This window comes from Cylas formicarius, unplaced genomic scaffold (assembly GCF_029955315.1).
Source record: "Cylas formicarius isolate icCylForm1 unplaced genomic scaffold, icCylForm1.1 PGA_scaffold_4__25_contigs__length_36172078, whole genome shotgun sequence".
NCBI classification, from domain to species: domain Eukaryota; kingdom Metazoa; phylum Arthropoda; class Insecta; order Coleoptera; family Brentidae; genus Cylas; species Cylas formicarius.
In genome coordinates this window covers 34259879-34280496 of record NW_026844334.1, presented here as the reverse complement: position 1 = coordinate 34280496, position 20618 = coordinate 34259879, and the positions used below count along the sequence as shown (strand labels likewise).

Below are 20618 nucleotides of genomic sequence, written 5' to 3'. Positions count from 1 at the left end.
ATTAATAACTCATCCTCACGTTTACCGATAGTGTTTTACATTTACGGCGGAGGGTTTAGGGCTGGATCAGCAGGACTAGGGAGTATAGGCCCTGACCATTTCATCGAGAATGATGTCATCGTCGTCACTCACAACTACCGGATAGGGCCATTTGGATTTCTGTCTACCGGTGATATAGTCCTACCAGGAAATGCAGGTCTAAAAGATCAATCGCTTGCATTAAAATGGACATTCGATAATATCGAATTTTTCGGAGGCGATCCCAATAAAATTACAATAATGGGAGAGAGTGCGGGATCAGCCTCAGTTGGTTACCAAATTTTAAGTTCGAAAAACAAAGGTATTAATAATTTTATTAATTCTAAGATCGCTAGGGTTCGAAATTGTAATCTTTAAAAATACCAAATAAGGTACCATCTTAATATTTGATACTTTCTGTACAGGTTGCAATTTATTTTCAATTTATAAAAAATCCCATAACCTCGGTACAGCTGAAGTGATTTTAATGAACTTCATGTCATTTGAAAGACCGACAAGAGTCTTTCTTTGTTTCGTCTTTTTTAAGTTTCAGTTGAAATGAGAATTAAATTCTCTACATTCATGAAAAAAATAGATCCTGTGTTTTGTTCAGTGACATCCCAAAATAACACTTTTTTTATCTCCTTAATTCTTCTCTTATATTAGTCTAAAAAAAATGTTTGCACTTCAATGATTTTCGAAATGCCTCCCATTATTTTTCCAAAAATTAAGGAATATGAAAATAATCGAAGATATAAAAAAGTTTTGTTTTTCTTTGCTTAATCTAAACAAACAAATAAAAATTACAAAAAGTCAATGGCGTATCATTTTTTGTTGATAAAATTTGTTGAAATATCTCCCAGTACCTCACTGAACAAAAGAAAACATTTTTTTGTGAAATGTGTAAACTATACATAAATAAATATATAGTTAGATTTGATTTTCAATTAATAAGTTAACGTCATCCTTCGGAGACGGTATAAGAAAGACGAAATAAAAAAAGCTTTGTGAAAGGCTAATCGCAGTCATTCAAATAAGACCAAATTTATTAGAATCTCTTTACCTATGCCAAAGTTATGAGAGTCGTTCTAAATTGAAGTTCATATTTCACCTTCATAGTAGAACTAGTATCGACACATTTGTATTTTTTCGTGATTAATGCTCCTCTTAGCGGCAATTTTACGAACTCAAAAACAAATTCTAGCATTTTCTAATGGTCAATTTTATTACAAACTCTTTTTACCCCTACTAATTTCGCTATACGGCTCCGAGATACAACCGCCTACATCATTTAATTAGCCACCCTCTCTAATCCTTCAGCAATCATAAACCCATTCTCCCAGTTATTCTAAATAAGCTTCTTCAACTGTATTATTTTACTCAATAATATCTTTTCTTAGGGAGTTTTTAAACTCGCTTTTATTGGTAATCAGTCTAATAGAGTCTGACAAGTGGTTATAAATTTTAATAGGCATTCTGCATCTCATTGTACCCATGCTTGCATGGACCTCCCAAGTTATTAGGTGATCTAGGATTAGGTGATAATTGTGAACTTTAGCAGACGTATTTTTTTGACATAAGTGGTACAATGCACAATTACCTCTAAAGCTTTTGGGATAAGTTTTTTTTTATTTTAATATTAATTTCATTATTCGCCACACTGCTTATTAGTATTTCGCTCAGTCAAACCATTGTTATGTTTTTTTGTGCTTTTTAAGGTGTTGTTTATAATTATTAGTAGTTATGTTTATTTGTGTAAAAAATTACCCTCTGCAACAAAATCACTAGTTAACCAAGGAGATTTTCTGGTGACGTTTTTATTTTTTAAATATTTTTGACCCTAGAGGAAAACCGTTATCTAAAAGACTTGTGCATAAACTTATCAAACTTTTAACTTGCATTTTCTTCATTTAATAAATAATTGCTTAAAGCAACATATTTCTTTATTTCTTAAAGTTTTTATCATAAGACCAATCTTTTAATTTTGACGAGCAGCTCGCAGCAATTATTTGCATATTAAGCTCAGAAAGATAAAATTCAATTGAGTAGATTTTAGCATTATCCTCAAAATTATTTAAAATATTATCAATTAATGTTTTAGACTTACCCCGGGACTCCTAGCATTGGGATCGTTGATTTACAAGTGAAGACTTTTCTCTGAACAAAATTTATTGAAAAATAAGTTAATATTGGCCTTGAAAATATTAACATTTGCCGAGGGAGCATGATAAAAACAAAAAAATTAGTAAGGGTCTACACTTATCTGTGAAACACAATTTACAAGGTCTCTCAGTCTATCAGTTAATAAGAATCGCATTTTATAGTTTTAGTTTCATTCAGCTTCTGACGTTCAAATTACATATTCTAAAGATATCACTGCACGTCAAATACTTCACTTCTGCGAACCTACCTACGTTATTGGCGCCAACATCGCTTTCGTTTTCATTGACTAAGGCTATACTTGACTTGATATGATTTATGCTCTTTACACTTCACTTCAAGGAATTTTGCAGACAACATTCGTCTGCAGACAAATTTTACATTAAAAAATATAAATTATTGCCGGATTTTTTGATTTGCTATGTTATAGTTTTCAGCAGTTTTTTAAGATTTAAATATGTAGGAACAGTAAGTGCAATTGGGAACATATTCAAATTACACTTTCTTTTTCATTGTTCCTTAGTAGTGGAACATAGAAACTAGATAAGTTGTTGAAAGTGTGCTCCACCTTGAATGATACACGCTTAAGCTCTTTTACGACAACACACACTTCATGCATGCGCCACAGTCTGGTCCTAATTAAATATGGTATTTATTGTAGCCATAATGGCAAATCCTCTTCTAAAAACAGGTAATAATTATGGCCATTTTGCCTCTCTGGCAGGAAAAAGAGCCCAATTGAGTAATTTCCCACAATTCCAGCCCAAACATTTACCAAAAACTGTTCTTGATGTTTAAATTCTGCAACTGCATGGGGGTTTTCATCGGCCCCAACATGTGGAAATTTCTAACTGCATTTCTGGATAAGTTAGCTTCATCTGTGAAACCATTGTCAAAAATTCACAGGCAAATGAAAATCTCTGGGAGAAAATGTTTGGACCCATTGAATATGGGTACAATACAAAATCGTGCAAAATTTTCCAACCCAAGACATACGAGATATTCCGAATATTTCCAATTTTTGTAGTATCAAGTTTAGGATTTTTATCAATAGAATTTTTTCTGTTCTTCTTTTTTTCTTATTTTCTTTTTTTCTGAAGTTCGTATAGTCCGATGGACTCCTTTTAAATGATTATTTGCCCTTAAAGTACCTGTTTCAGGCAGCTTTCAATATATATTTCAAAATGTGTCGCCTATCTGGTAGGAAAGTGCTCTTTATATAATAGTCTAGTTTCCAGCACACTGCCATCAGCGAAACTACACATAAAATGCATATCTGCCAACTTCTCATTAGTAAACTCGACCATTCTTTTTTAAAATAACAATGCTCGGATATTTTAAACACCAAATCAATAAGACGCGAAAAACTGAATTTAAAAACTGATGTCAAACAACCGCCTTGACAACAGAATTAACAATTCTTAAAGACTCAGTCTACTACAATGATAAGAAATAATTATAAAGATTTCAAAAATCGAAAATACACCTCAAAGTTTCGATACTTCGCATTCGTACTTCGTACTATTGTATTTTTATAAAAATGTGGTACACGAAATAATGCCTCTTGATACATAGTACATGTGGATCTAACCATTAAATACATTAGCAGGTTAACTCAAAAAATTAAAGTCGCTGGATCCGCTTGTAACAAAATACACCATAGCAGATTTTTAATAAGAGACGAGACTATAGAAGTGACTATTCTAGGTCATGTTAAAGCCAAAAGAAATAAAAACATGACAGTTCAAAACATTTTGCCTTTCTATAAACATCACCTTAAGCTTTTACATGACCTAAAGAAAAATGGCGGTGACAGAAGGCAACAATTTTGCCAAGAAACGACTGAATGCTATTTCAAATCCGCACTGGTAATCTTAACGGAGAAATATATTTAAAATTTTTAAATATATTTTTTTTAAATATATTTTAAATTTTTAAATAATAGATACCCCGATTGGTGGATTGAAAGACTTAAATTTTTTATGGGGTATTTCAAAGGCAAAATGGGATAAGCATCTCCGCAAGAGTTGCAGAATAGATGAATGCGGAAGAACAACTCCAAAAATATTGGAAACTATCAGAAGAGCCTTTTGACAAAGGCTGTACTACTGCCTGGAAGAAGGAGGTTACTTTCAACATTTCATTTACACTGTTTGGTACTTTTTTTTTTAATTCATTTTTCGCACTATAATTATTCTCAAACTTTCCTCACCATGACATTAATATAAAAATTTTAAAATGTTTTGAAAATGGTGTGAGAAATTGTTTCTTGTTTGCTCCATTTCAACTTATCTTTTGAATAATTTTCGAGAACATCAAAGTCATAATTTACACCCTGTATATACAATTACTTTTAGTGAACCAAGAACATGATTATATTGAATGCGTTTTAGGATTGTTTCGAGGCGCTATAGCAGAGAGTGGATCGCCACTGAACGAATGGGCATCAATAATGAATCCTTTAGATTACATTTTTGCTTTGCTGGATGCAATAGATCCTGAAATACAAATTTCCAAAGACAGCGAATCCATGTTAGCGTATTTGCAAAGCATTGAGGCTAGGCAGATTGATCAAGCTTCAACGATGACCGAAATTGTAAGTAGTTCATCACTTCAATTAGGATATCCAATATTTAAATTGTTATAATGAAACATTTCCAAAATCTATTTATTTTATTGTGTTTATACGTTTATTGGTCAACAGTACAGGGCGAGTCAACAGTAGAGTGAAGTTCATTATTTCAATGGTTTCAGAAGTTATGATAAAATGGTAAATACAAAAGCTGTAAAGATTGCTCACAAAAGCGTGGAATATATTTGTTAATATACCCTATTTTTAAATTTTATTTTCGTTAGTTTTGATTAGTTTTGTTGAATAGGATGGTTGGTCGCCTTGATATGTAACTTCTCCTTTAATGAGTAATCTCAGCTTACAAAAAAAACTGTTACTAAAGCAATAATTGTTCACCGATAAAAGAAATTAAAAACGATAACAAAACAAAATTCGATATACATAAATGTACACATTCAAAGAGAAAAATTTAATGAATAATACTTACTACATATATTAATAAGGGAACAAATTAATTACTCATTTTTTTTAGATTACACATACTGGAAAGTTCAAAATGAAACTAAAATTTTCTTTAAAATAGATATATAAAATGCATATGGAATGCCACTCAGCAATTTAGAAAAAACTTCCAGTGCACATGTTAAAATGATCTATCGTTTCTGTTACTAAATAGTAACGTCAGTCTTTGATGGGTTAAAATAGAGGGAGTATCAGCTAGAAATACAATGTCAAATTGGTGTAAGGTGTATATATATCACGTCAAATATCGATAAATCAGTGGCAATGGAATTTGCTGCCAAAAATGTAAACGCAAATTTTAAAAAAACATGAGAAAACTCATACGCTGAAAACTTTCTTGGATTATTCATTGAGGAAAAACTCGCATGGGCTACTCATGTAGATTACCTGGCAGGAAAATTAACTTGACATTGTTTTCCAATAAAAAATTGAAGAGACACAGTCCCCATAGATATTCTTAAATTATATATATATATATATATATATATATATATATATATATATATATATATATATATATATATATATATATATATATATATATATATATATATATATATATATATATATATATATATATATATATATATATATATTTCTAGTTTGTGAGTTCTTGGATCCTTTTGATTTTATATATTCTTAAGAAATGGTTCTTGGGTTTTTTTTGGTCCTTCTTTAGTGAAATTAAAATAAGTTTCCGTTACTTGTGAAACCCAAGAACCATTTCTTAAGTATATATATATATAATATATATATATATATATATATATATATATATATATATATATATATATATATATATATATATATATGTATGTATATATATATTTTTAAGAGGAACTGTTTTAGAGAGTTTCTAAAGATTGTAAAAATAAGTTACCTTTGAAAAAGAAGCTGGATCAATGGCTGCATTGTCAAACTGAACAAGGATATTGTTAACAGAGATGAAACGCATGTAATATAATGGTAGGATTAAAAACACGTACCACCTACCAAACTATGTGGGTGTAAAATGTCTAATTATTTCAAATAGCGACTTTATATCAAACGCAAAAATAAAGTTTTAATAAAAAATTTTAAAATATTTTTTATTAAATAAATATTACTTTTATTCTTACAAATTTTCAATTGTAGAAGACGCAATTGAAAAAAAACTCACTTAATTAATTAGTAAAATACCAAGTGACATCTTATTCAGGACGAAAAATGGCCGCATCTCTTGCCACAATCTGCGAAAATGTGCCGCCATCTCTCGGTGCGTGGGGGAACGAAATGCGATTCTTTGATTAGCGAGTTTTAAGGCTAAACTTGATGATATCTTGATGATGGGTGGACGCAAAAGTTATGCTATTTCACTACTAGTTGGCATTACTAATTCGTATTGATATCGCACATAAGTTAGTTTGCGTTCCTTTTATAAAAAAAAATCTGGCTACTTATGCACAAAAGCACAAACTAATAATGACCTGAATCATTAAAATTAAAATAGTAAAATCTTTGAATACATTCAGTTTTCTCTCTTGACGATCCAACAATGCATATTGATGTATATTTTGTTGTTATACACGGGAACTAATAAATGCCAACCTACACACACACACATTTGAAGAAAACTAAACCGAACTAACACAAAAAATTCCTTGTTTTACAGAAACTGACGCTACCTGTTGTGGAAATAGAACATGAAGGTGCTTTTATCACCCAAGGGATGTATGAGGCCTTTGAACAGGGAAACTATAACAAAGTTCCTCTCATATTAGGAGTAAATTCTGAAGAAGAAATAATTATGCTGCAATGTAAGAATTCTAACAGCAGAGATGCTTTTTGAATTATTTTTTACCTACCCTACTGTTATTTTTTAGCAACGAAAGCCGTCAAAGTGCAAGGAAGGGCATATGACGCAGATCTCGATATTCTTATCCCCGAAAATTTCAAAACGAGAAATGAAGTTGGCAGATCGGTGATAGCAGAAGATATAAAAGAAATTTACATGGAGAGGGATAATAATTTTGGTGATTTTATGAACTCAACGATACGAGTATGTAATATAACATTTTTGACAACTCGGAAAAGATTGTGCAGATTATTGAACTCTTGTGAGAGGACTACTGATAGCACAAATTTGAAAGTTTTCTAATTTTAAATGGAATACCCTATATATTATTGCTTGTTTGGATTGTACGGAAAATTCTAGACATATTTAAACACCTAAATTTCACCGTTTCTGAGATATTTACCATTTTATGTCAAAAATGGCGTTTGCAAATCTGTAAAACTGTAAACTGTAATTTTGTCCAATTTAATTTCTTTAAATAGTGTACTCTAGTACCCTAAATTGTTTAAAATGATCTGTTAAACAAATTTAGGTAATAATACAAGTACAAACAAATTTAGATAGCAATTTCAATTCTTAACAATACACATTGTTGAAAAAAAATTAAAATGAAATTGAAAAAAGTGACGAAAATTATTCTATTCAAATTGAAACCTGCCGTGTTTCAAACGAATTAGTCACATAAACCTATGTCCTAAAGTCGAAGCTTACGTAAACAAAGGAAGATAAAATTTTAATTTTGTCCTTTTTTATTACTTACATTTACAATTTTAAAAATATAGGCACAAAAATTTGCAATACCAAAAATTTAATTTCTGGTAAGACAGGGTCATTTTCTGGCACTCTCTAAATAAAAAAAGGTATTATTGTTCAATGTATGCTGTTTTCAAGAGATTTAAATTTTAAACTAGCTGTGTAACCTATGTAAGCTAGGCAGACCAAGTATTAGCCGACTACTAATTTATCGAATATCGAAAAAGAAAGAACACTTTTAAGATAAAAAATAAATAAATTGTAATTTCATAAACTATTACTAATAAAAAACCAAAATAAGGAAAATTTTATTAGACATGCTTGTAATCAAATCAAATTTTATTTAACCAAATAACTTAGTACTTATTACAAAAAAACAAAAACTTAAAGTTGATAACGATGAATAAAAGAAATTTATTCAGAAACAGTTATAGTTATATCGTTATTTTTTTTAGTACATGAGTGATAATGGATTCACGAGAGGTGTAATCCGCCAAGGAGAGCTCATGTCCCAATACTCGGATGTCTATTTTTACGTATTTTCATATGATGGCGAGCTTGGAGGTTGGGATTTATCCGAGGAAGGTATGTTAGTCTGAAAGACTGATTCAATTTTGCCAAAATCTTTTCTCACTTTTTTAAGAAACAATGCTTGTTGTTAGAGACTTGAAATACAATTTTATAAAAAAGACAATATGATTTTAATCAAATTTGACGATTGAATAATATAAGGCGTTATATATAAAACGGTTTAATTGCCAGATCAATTCTCTAATTCTCCAATTTTCTAGCAATCTCCCCAAAAATACCAACCAAAATTATCCTGACTTTGTTGACAGCTGCTCTGAGTAGTAAGTTAGATTACCTTCCAAACCATTCCCTGAAATTCCTAAGCCAGGATGTTCTCCTTCTCTTTTTATTGTCGCTATTTCTTGTCGCTATATGTTTCCTATGATAATTTTCACAAAAATATCATTAAGAGATGCCAAACGCAACAATAAAACAGTACTCCTGTACTTGTACTCTCTACCATTTTTAAGATTACATGTGGAACAGAAACATCCCAACTATATGGATATATATGCCCAAATAAATAATTTGAATTAAATGGCGACTGTCGTGGCAATTATGTTTTAAAAAATAGTAAGAATATCTTTTTTCTGAATAAAAACTAATATTCAGTGGAAGACTTTTTTAAAGATGAAAAATAACATTTGATTGTGCTTGATCTTTAATATTTTTTAATATTTATTAATTTGTTTTTTAATATTTTATTATTATCTTACGTCCGTCTGTCTCTGTGTAAGATTTTCTATATTAAATTTTACATACTAAGTTTTCTGTATTGACGATTCCATATTGGCGATTTGAATTTTGCATACTTTGTCGCTCAGAGGAATTAATAAATATTTACTTAGTTATTAGAATTCGAAAATGCGAGAATATACCGGGTGTTTCTAGACCTCCCGTACAAAATTTTATTTTTAAAACATCCTGTTTATTCTATCTAAAATAGTATACCGGTAACGAATGTTGAAGTTCGGATATCTGTTCAATTAAAGTACAGAACTATTGAGATTTCTTCAAGGGTCAAATTATACAGTGGGTACCATTTAGATTAAACATAAGCGTTTATCTAGAAGCGACTACACTGCATCTTGTACAATTTAAAGTAAATCCGTTTATTAATTCGCCAGATACTTCTAACAGGCTATCTACGATGTGCTACCAGGCATAAACATATAAAATCTCAAATAATACCAAAAAATAATAATAATACTTCCACTTTTTATTTGGAAAATATGTTTGCTTCCTTATTTTTTTAGAATGTTCTTCAGTTTTTCACTTGTATGTGTCCGTATTAAACTTACTAGAAAGATCTACATCCTTGCTAATTTTATTCAAAGCGCAAACGAAACTTTCAATATAATCTGTAAAAAATTCAAAATTAAACTACATCTCTCCTATTAGTTTTAATTTTTTGTGCTAAATATCCTCTCTTTATAAGGTTTTCCTCCCTAGTTGATCATTTTGATTTTTTCGTGCATTTCAATTATCCTTTGCTTCCAAAATCCTACAGTTATTTTTTTTGCACAATCGTCTCTTGTTCGGTTATTGATAATCTCTTGGTCTTTAATTCATCAGTTTGATTTACATGAGTTGCAATACCCCTCATAGTAACAGAGTCCAAAAAAAATTAAATATATGTTCTCTAATAATAATATTACCTATTGAAATAGTATTTACCATCGACTGAAATAGTAACTATAAATCCCTCCCTTTGTCCCATGGATATTAATACTACCTCCAATTCTCAGACTGAGTTGCTGAGCCCACAATTCCTAAAATAGAATAATACAATATAATTATACGTGATAATATCAAACACTACGTGAGAGAAAAATTCCTCTACACCGTAGGCAATTTGGCGAAGCAACATACTAGCCACCAGATATAAATAAAACTCTTTATGTCATAGATTTCTTCATCACAAATGCCATTGATACCAAAAAATGCAAAATCAAATCATTCTTTGTGTGTACTCGGAAGATTTAATCAAAGAAAATTGTACAACAATAGGACCGATTGGTCGCTATTCAGAGAATAATTAGTCAGCCTCCTTTCAAAAAAAAACTTAAATACTTAATCCAAAAAGAACAAAGGCCCCAGCAACACAACCCACCCATTAAAAGTGGGCTTAAAATGCCAAAGAAAGGGCAGATATTTTCTCTAAACACCTAAAAAAGGCATTAAAACCATTAGAACTATCATCTGAAGAAGGAAAAGACATAATTGACTACCTGGACCTGCATTTTCAGATGGAACCGCCTCATAAGAAATTTACTGTTAAACAAGTTAAACACACAGAAAAATCAATGCTTCTTACTATACGATTCCTTGGTATACAGAAGCGCACAGAATGTGAGATTATACCGGGGGCAAGCAAAAAGAATATATATTTTTTTTAATTTAAAAAGATTCCGAAATAAAAGCATTTTTCTTTAAAAATTAGATTATTTGCCATTTTAGAATAATCAGAAAATAATCAATCAATTCGATTAAAAATTTGAAAAATTTGACATTTCATTTTCTTCTCCTTCAACGTTAGTGAAAAATTAAAAAAAAGCATCAAAATTTTATTTAATTCCTTGACATGCTTTATACAGGAGTAGTATTTTCCTTATGCATTTTAATACCTTATAAAAAGTTAAAATTGAAACTTGCAAACCTGCAATCTCGAACCTTATACACAGATTTTAACTCAAAATTGAGAAAATTACGATTTTCAGGTGTAAATTTTCAGAAGTAAGAATAGACATGAAATACTTGGTTAATATTCGGACACTCTGTAGAAAAACACAACATAATATCAAAGAATCCTGTTTCGAACCCTGCAACTTTAGTATAACTTTTTCCGGCAAAATTGGTAGGAACTAAATACTAAAATCAAGAATTTGATTTTACCAAAATATTCGTTAGTCTACCTCTTATAATTTAATTGTAGTAGCTTCAGGACATGATGCTGTATCTTTAGTGGCTTAAAACTAACCATAGGATCCCACGAAAACAGTGACCACCTCGTATATCTATGAGCTTAGCAAATGTTACCGAAATTATTTTATATTCTAGGCGCCGAAAAAGTTGGACATGGTGAGGAACTCAAATATCTATGGGTGCATAGGGGGACGCACAGTACCCAAGACTTGAGTCAGTTTCCCGATTCCGATGTCGTTACCTTAAAGAGAATGGTAAAAATGTGGACAGATTTTTCGAAAACACTGTAAGTGCATAGTGTAATACCTATTTTTTCAATATTGTGCAAAAAGATTTCGACAGATTGTTTCGATAGACACGTTGGTTAAGTAACAAAAATTCCGTGATTGAGTGAACTTGTGCACTTACCTATAGTGCTAATAACAAGAATAAGTAGGGGTGCTACCTGCAGACGTAAAATTATATTACCAGTAGTCTCTGGACCGGATTAAAATGATTATTTAAAGATAATAACTTAGTTTGGATAGGAAGGAACTCTGAGTGGGGGGGGGGGAAGGTTGTCCTTATATTGCTATTTATTACGTTTTATAATTAACACGTTTAGGCGCACGGAAAGTGAACAGTATTAGTTATTAGTTCTTTAATATTCATTTTTGAAACGTGATTGTACCTCTTATTCCTTATTCCTAGAGACAGAGTATCATTAATAAAAAAGCATTTATTTTTCGATGCATAGCAAACTGTATAATTTTGTTTTGAATTCCTTTGAAATTTATATTTATTTTTTATTAATAATAATATATACCTAAACATAATTATTTTTACAATAATCTAATTTTTCTTAAAAAATACACAATTGCAAAAAAAAATCGATATCGCCATTATTTGTTATATATACTTGACATTAGCGTTATTTAAAGATGATGTAAAAGATATATGCAACGGAATTTGAATGCGGTGTTCAAAATAAACGAATATATTTGGATCATTTTAAATTTAAAAAATCAAGATTTTTTCAAGTGGCACGCCATATATATTATCATTGTTTCTTTTATTAAGTATGCTGTACTTAGTGCTATAATATTAGGACTCTGTTAAGATTAAAAAATGAACAGGTGAAAGATCGTTATTGGAGCGGTAAGTAAAGAAGCAGACAGTTATTAGTATTTTGGGTGAAAATGACAAATTTTAATTTCACAAAAAAGTAAACAATAAATGTGCCCTTCTACTTGGATATACATGTTTAGTCTTTTTCAAATATTTTCTTGGATGTTCCGTAGCACAAACGGTGTTATTTTCCTGCACACGTCCCGAATCAAATCTTCCATTATCCATAAATCTCAAATTATTACAGTAGCAGGCAAATTAATAAAAGTTGCAGGATTTTATAAGATCTTTCAGAAAAAATAATAATATAAATGGTATAAGAAAGTCGAGATTTTTTAATTTAAAATAACGAAAATATTTTCACTTATTTTGATCACTCTGTAGCAATAATTTATTTTGCATACATCGTTTACGTTATCTTCGAATAACGTTAATATCAAATATCTATCTATCTTTAAAAATAATTGTGCTATCGTAATTTATTTGCAACTGTGAAAATTTGTATTTTTTTTTAAATCAAATATTGAAAAAGTTGTTAGGTTTATGTATGTGTCATTATAAATAAACAAGTTAAATTATCTTAAAAGGAGTTCAAAATAAATTGTAAAAATAGGGTGTTACATTTTAAAAAATATATGTATTATTCGCCACACATTTTTGAGACACCATGTATACTTTAAAATAATTTTATATTGTGCATCCTAACAATCTTTAAAACTTTTGCATTTACTATTTTCTCATAACCTTTGAAATCAAGGAGGTAAACTCTATCGTTCACTCACCCTCGTTCCCCTAACTTTTTTCCTTCAGATTTTAGAAAAAAAAGTTTATTACAAAAGATGTATGGTGCAACTGGACGTTTTTTTCTGTGTTATGTTTAGAGTCACGGGGGATCCAAGGAAAAATAAGATAAAAATATATTTTTTTGGTATGGAATGTCCTATATAGTATACCTTTATATGAGAGTTTCGGCGTTTTAATTGATCAATTTTGACAGAAAAATGAGCGATTATGGTGTTTTTCAAAAATTAAAAATTTGAAATTGTCAATATATAAATTAAAAATAACAAAAATGATGCTGAAGCAAGATGTTGGAAAAAGCTCAAATTTCTACGTAAAAGTATTAAACATTAGAATATTTACAAGGCAAGCACTGTAAAGGTACCCATTTCTTTGCACACATTTCGCCACTACTGAACCCTGCTCATTTTGTTTTAAAACTCGAACAGTTCTTTTTTTGGATACAAAAAGAGCTTGTATTCTACTATGACGACCAAAAAATATTATTTGATACATAAGTACCTATTCAAAGTTTGCAAAATAAATTGTTTTTAATGTTCTATTATCCAAGGACCCTAATCCCGTTACAGATCGAGTTTAATCTATTTTGCAACTGATTTATATAAAATGCCAAATCCAAATTTTTTTCAATGAAAGAATAAAAATAATTATTAATAAAATTATAAACTATACTTTGGTGTTGGTAATTACGTTATTTATTTATTTACTTATTTATTTATTTATTTACTGTATTCGGTCAAATATTGAAAGTGATCACCATTTATTTCTACTCATAGTCGATAGCCTTTTTTTAGTTTTTCTATAGCTTGATTAATCCATTTAGAATGATTAGTATTTATATTATATATTTTAGTCTTATTTCCCCCTTTAATTATACTTCCATGTCTTCCAAACCAATATCTATATTTACTGTTGAAATAATCCGTAATTCGAGCAATATTATGTCTAGGAGCATCTTGTTGTAAAATAATTCAGTGGCATATTATTTATAAACTCTTCTACATCTCGCGATATAATTCTTTGGTATCTACCCCCTTCAGAAAATATATGGCCTACAATTTTGTTCCTTTTAATTCCACATCAAGCATTAACAGAACGACACTCAGAACATTCGACTTCAAAACATTTTTCACTAACCGGTATCTGACGATTAAAAAATGGATTTAAGTTTCACATTTCCATCAGAATTTCACAAAAGTGTAGTCTGCGGTCGGAATCATCTTAGTTCAGCTCCACTAGTAATATAAGCTTGTACGGATGACACTTTCCTTCTCTTAATACACGCAAAGCTGCTTGTCGACTGACAACATTATTTGTAGGCTATTTCAGTAGATACACAATGGGAATTATATTGAACTTCTCAAAAAATCTTGTGTTCTCATTAGTTTTTGGACGGCCTAGCCGTAAACGATCGTTTAATAGACGATCTATAAATTTTCTCTAAATTTTACTCACTGTGAATCTTGTAATGGGCTTGTAATGATATTTTTAGTTAAACAAATTAAAAACTTCTTCCTGAATTCTCTATATTCAATTACAATTAAAATTTCAATTCCCTCTAGGTTTCATTCAGATGCACCATATTCATTTTCTTACCAACAGAAACAATTTAAAGACTTTACTTGTACAGCTACTAACCAATTCGAAAATGGTGTTGACGCTTGGTATCGACATCTACTTTTTGATCCACCCTGTATATTTTCTGTTTACTGCAAAAATGCTCAGTATATTTTTTTAGAAATGCAAAATCTGATTTTTAAGTGAATTTGTGCGATATTTTAGCCCTTCACTGTAAAAATATTTAATTACCTTTCTAGATGGTATAAGCCTATGTTCTCGTCTTAACGCAAGTGCATTTTTGTTATTTTCAATATGTCGATTGAGAATTACAAATTATTTCATTTCCGAAAAACTCTCATTGTAATAGTTAAACAAACTATACAAGCACAAAAAAAGTGGAGACCCATTGGCCCACCACATTTTCTGACTTAAATACCTATCCTAAATAACCATAATTTGATAGATATTTCTGAAATAAGCGTTTAAAGTTCTCTCACACAGGGATATAAGATACAGAATATTCCATAAAAAAAGTAGTTTCATCTGCTACTTTTTTTCGGATCTCACTGTATAAATGAGCATAACACGAAAGAAAATTTTCAGTTATACCCTACAACTTTTAATTTCTAAAATCTGAGGGTACAAATTCTTTACAGTTCTCTACTTAAGAATTAATTAAATTCAAGCCTTATGTCACAAAAACCTATGGGGAATTTTCGAGTTTGAGACACCTATGCAAGACTTTTACGCAGTAATACTATGCTGAATCGTCCTATGCTATCCTCTCCTAATGAGTTTAAGATTCAGGACATGGCAACTTGCTCTGGCGACGATATGGCATGCTCGTAGATTACCTTTCCACAGCTTATTCCAGTAATAACTACAACACTCCTACCCACGAAATATTTGATATTTATACTAAATTTTCAACTCTTGACGACTCTCAACCTGGTCTGAACGGGGTACCCTCTATCCTTCTGAAAAAATACTGTTTCAATCTTACTAGACCCTTATATAATACTTTAACCTTTCACTTCAAACTGCCGGTTTCCCAGATTTATCCGAAAACTTATCGTCAAAGCCGGCGAGGCATCCGAAGCTTGAAGTTGTAGAATGGGCAGTTGTTGAGGGGTTTTCAAGTAGATGTGATTTACACTGATTTCTCCAAGGTATTCAAGAGGATTTGATTGACGAACCTTCAATTCACATCTTTTTTTCCCTCCATTTTAATGTCTTTGTGAATGACATTCACGAAGATTTTAACAAATACCTTCTGCTGCTATTTGCCGATGACCCCATCCCAATTGGATCTCCTATTGATTGTAACAAACTGCAATAATCTTCTTGACTGGTGTAAGAGACATTTCAGAAATTTCAAAATTCCTGTTAAATTTAATTGCAAAATTGATCCGCACTTCCTTGACCAAGTTTGCCTTATCAAAGGTCTTGGAGTCTCCTTGGATGCATGTCTCCATTTTTCAGATTGCATAAATAATGCTGTTTAAAAAGCACTTGAGACACTTGCGTTCATTACGAGAAGTAGACAAACTTTCAACAACATTTCAGCATTAATTAATTGATTTTTTTTCTCTTTAGCAGCTTCCTACGTCATGATTCTTTTGTTATTCAAGAATCCCTTGTAGATTTTCTTAGGCATTTAAAGTCTGTACACCCTAACATACGTTTTATCATTGAATTAGAAACTAATAACAACCTTCCATTTTTAGATATTCTTCACTGAACCCAGAATTAAAACACCTTACCTCTGCTCTTCTCTCTAATAATTTCCTCATTAAAGATATTAAGTATTCCATCACACAATACACTTCACCACAACAGACAATGAGTGGGAAAGCAACCCCGCACTTGCCACTGCTCTTCTTCCTTACATTCAAAACATCACTGACGACATATCAAAAGTTCTAAAGAAATATAACGTCAAAACCAGTTTTACCACTTTTCAAAAAATCGCTCAACATCTTCAATCCGTCAAAGAGTTTGCAGCATTCCATGCATGTGTGACAAAGAATACATTGGAGAGACCGGACAAAAAAGATCAACTAGGCTCAAAGATCATGAAAGAGCCTTAAGACTAAGATAAATAAACTCATCAGCAGTTGCCGAACACAATCAGGAAATCGGACATAAAATTTTATTCGATAAAACTAAAATTCTTGAAGGTTATCAATTCTTCTACCAACGAAAAATGCGAGAGTCTATAGAAAGAGAGGCCTCTCAGTTCGCTCAGTTTCAGTCAAGCACTGAAGAAGCCAACAGGATGATTGAAAAGATTGCTGATGAAACGTTAGGAAGTTCGATTCAACAAAAACCGACGCAGGACTAATCCAGAAGTTTTTACAAAAGTATTACAGTAGCCTGTAGAGGTTTTTTTTTGGAAAAAAGCATTTATCTTTAGAAAATAGAACGTGGACAGTTGCCAGCATATTTCAATAAACTTCTTATAAAGCGATCTGGTCTGCAATGTGTTCATATGTTTAGTGCTCTCCCTGGGAAGATTTAAAATGCACCCAGTTGACATGTATTTAATAAAAAAGTAAATGAATATTTAAAATATTTTAGCTAGATTTGCCTTTTTCTTTTTTTTTGTACTGGCTATGCAATAGAGAACTTATTATTATTATTATTATTATTATTATTATCATTATTATTATTATTATTATTGTTGTTGTCCTTATTATTATTGTCAGTGCCAGTTTCATTCTCTAGCTTTTTATTTTTTTTTTTTCATTTTTTTTGCCTTTCCTGGTTCTTTTTCTTCTTATCCTCACTGAACTCACAGTTTACAGCAGCACTGATTTTTTTCTTGCAGTGTTTACATTATCTTTCTTTGTCATTACCTTCTATTGTTGGTGCTATAACCTATAACATATTCGTAAACCCATTATAATTAATAACCTATATACATTATAACATGTGATAAATAGATGCCAAGTACCTAGAGATAAATTTAATATAAAACTTTTATATCAATATAAATCTGTACTAGATCTACATCTACACTGTATTTATCGCCTTTATTGGCAAACTCTTCTCTATACAATAGAGTCAACACCGATAGTTTTATTGCTTTTAACACACATTATAGACCCATTACAACAAAAAAAAACCGTTTTCCATTATCGTATGATTTTAGGAATCCGACGCCTGAAATATCTGAACTACTAGAAAATGTCACATGGCCCAGAGTGAGGTACGATAATTATCAGTATTTGGACATCGGAGAAGAATTAAAAGCAAAAACCAATCCAAAAACGTCGTACCTGAAATGGTCTGCTATATACGATAAATATGCCAAACGACCTTATGTAACGTTCTAGTCAAAATAAATGTATTTTTTTAGAAGTCGTTTTAAAAACTTTGCAAACAATCGGCTCTCAGGGACCATTTTGTTGGCACTTCTGTAAATAATTGTATGGCATACCCCGATTTTGCTTGCACATTTAAATTGATCCATCAAGTACCAGGCCCCTTAGAGCATCGTTTCTACTTTATGCTTAGCGCTTAGCCTATGTAAGTAAATGGCTAAAATATGGAACAAATTCGTGTAAAAATCCGTAATTGGATTTCAATAAATATGCCCATCATTTTTTTGGCGCCTTTATTTGCAATCAATAGAACATATACAGGGTTCGTCAAAAAGTAATGTCCATGTGTGTAATGTCCAATTTCATGGTAGGATGCTTAAGGTTTCCCTATACTTAGTACCAATAGCATTGCAAATAGCAATTTATTTTTGAATAGAACATTTTTTTAAATCCATTTTCGAATTCTGCGTCAAATTTTCAAATGAACAGGTAAGTAGTTAGTACCAGGAAGTTTCTTAAATTGCTACAATTGTTACTAAAGAAAGTGAATATGGCTCATCTAAATAAAACTCAGATAATTGAAATTTTAATTTTTAGTCGATATGGAGGCCAACCGAGAACTCAAAATTTTTTTAATTTGTTTAATGCAAAATATAGAGAAAATTGTAAAAAAGTAAAATTGAAAATTTATAGAAACATGGCATATCCCAGAATAAGAAATTAACTGCTGGACAATATTCAAATCGGTTTAAAAGCTTTTGGAAAACACTGCTGAGGATATGTTCATTAATTTGCCTTATTTCCTATCTAATTCTAAATTTTAAGTCATCTAAATTTTATGGTTTTTCTTCATACACTTTTGATTTTAAATATTACTAGAGAAAAAATATCCAGTGGAGTAATATCTGGAGATCTTGCAGTCTATTCTGTTGAACCCCTTCTACTAATCCTCTGTCCGGTAAATACCATAATTAAATATTCACGCACTTGCGAAAGTATCAATTAAGTAGGTAAAACGTAGGAGATAAATATTGGGTATGTTACATGTCACACAAGTCAAACTTGACACAGAATTCGAAATCGATTATTTTGTTCCATATTCTAGCATTTGAATTTGATAACAGATCCTAATGGCTCTCGTGTGTGAATGAATAACAAAACATATTCCACAGTACCGCCAAATCTACGCGGTGTTAATGGCTTGAGAGAGCCTATGAATGGCATGTTAATATCCATCCATCGCTCCAGATATATAGTCTTTACTCCAACCTTATTAATAGTTAACTTTCGGTTATTTATTTATTCATTTATTGATTTATATTTCACAGGCCATTCAACAGGCAGACGCAGCTACCCAATTACAGAATGCCACAATATATACTATACTATTTTAGTTAACAAAATCAGAAAAGTGAGCAATAAATTTCTTATCTCTACAAGAAAAGCAAAGCTTAGATTTAAATAAATTATAACTACAAGTTAAAATTGTTTTTATACTTTCGTTTTAAATAAACTAAGGCTTAAATTAAACATATCGATATCTATGCCGTTTTGAAGAACAAAATTATTACATATCTTATTACAGGAGAGTTAGATTCTATCTAAATCGCTCAATGGAAAACGCCATTCTCGGTCGCACCTGATATGAATTAACGCTAAAGTTCAAGTAATTTATAAAAAAAAAAGAATCCACGACTTTATTTCAGTTGTTAAAGTTTTTTTCTATGCTTTCAATTCTGATGATATATTTACTCTAAATAGGATTCCAAACTGTGGATGAAAACTCTAGTATAAGGTCTATACCTTATCATGTTGTTATACACCAACCAAAAAGTTTGCAGAGGGAATTGGTAGGTGGAATATTAGAAATGTTCTGACTGGCTGCGAAGAAAAGTGAAAAGCGATCTGCGATATCAATTCAGAGCAGACTATAACAAGTCTACATAATTTAAATAAAACTGATGCGTAGTTCCTACGATTAATGAAAGCCGGTATGTGGAATCGCTTTAAGAGAACATTGCGATCAAAACATCTCTGCAGAAATATACTAGAAATTTTAAAAATTCCCTTTAAACCCCATACTTCAACCTAGGTCTAACGGAACTCAAGTAGAGTGCCTTAAGTGCTTGTTCACTTGTAAACTCACTAGCATTCCGAAATATGACAGACAGCTTAAAGTCTAAATTTTCAGCACGCAGCTCTGTATTAATTTAAATTTGGTCTTCATATTTTCCAAGCAATACCCCGTATTAGAATTCAATGTGAATCATTAATATCATTTAATAAAACATTGCTCTTATCGTTTACGATATTTCGGTCTATAACATCAGGAAGTCTTCTCGATCCACCCGGGCTGCGAACGGCTGTCATTTGAAATACAATTATCATTGCCACTCGCACTATTGGTTGACTTTGCCACATTGCTGCTTGCTTATTAAACTTTCTGTTAGTAAGAACAGAGCAACCTTTA

General features: G+C 30.9%; 1 protein-coding gene across 1 annotated transcript in view; it reads left to right on the top strand.

The window, feature by feature from the left end:
* LOC132700669 (juvenile hormone esterase-like) overlaps nt 1-18160 on the top strand; it is a 32080-nt gene extending 13920 nt beyond the window's left edge. Inside the window, exons 4-10 of the mRNA XM_060668149.1 lie at nt 1-340; nt 4572-4774; nt 6924-7068; nt 7135-7310; nt 8315-8444; nt 11490-11640; nt 17977-18160. Of these exons, the coding sequence (XP_060524132.1) occupies nt 1-340; nt 4572-4774; nt 6924-7068; nt 7135-7310; nt 8315-8444; nt 11490-11640; nt 17977-18160 (1329 nt within the window). The remainder of the gene's footprint in view (nt 341-4571; nt 4775-6923; nt 7069-7134; nt 7311-8314; nt 8445-11489; nt 11641-17976) is intronic.
* The last annotated feature ends 2458 nt before the right edge of the window (nt 18161-20618 follow it).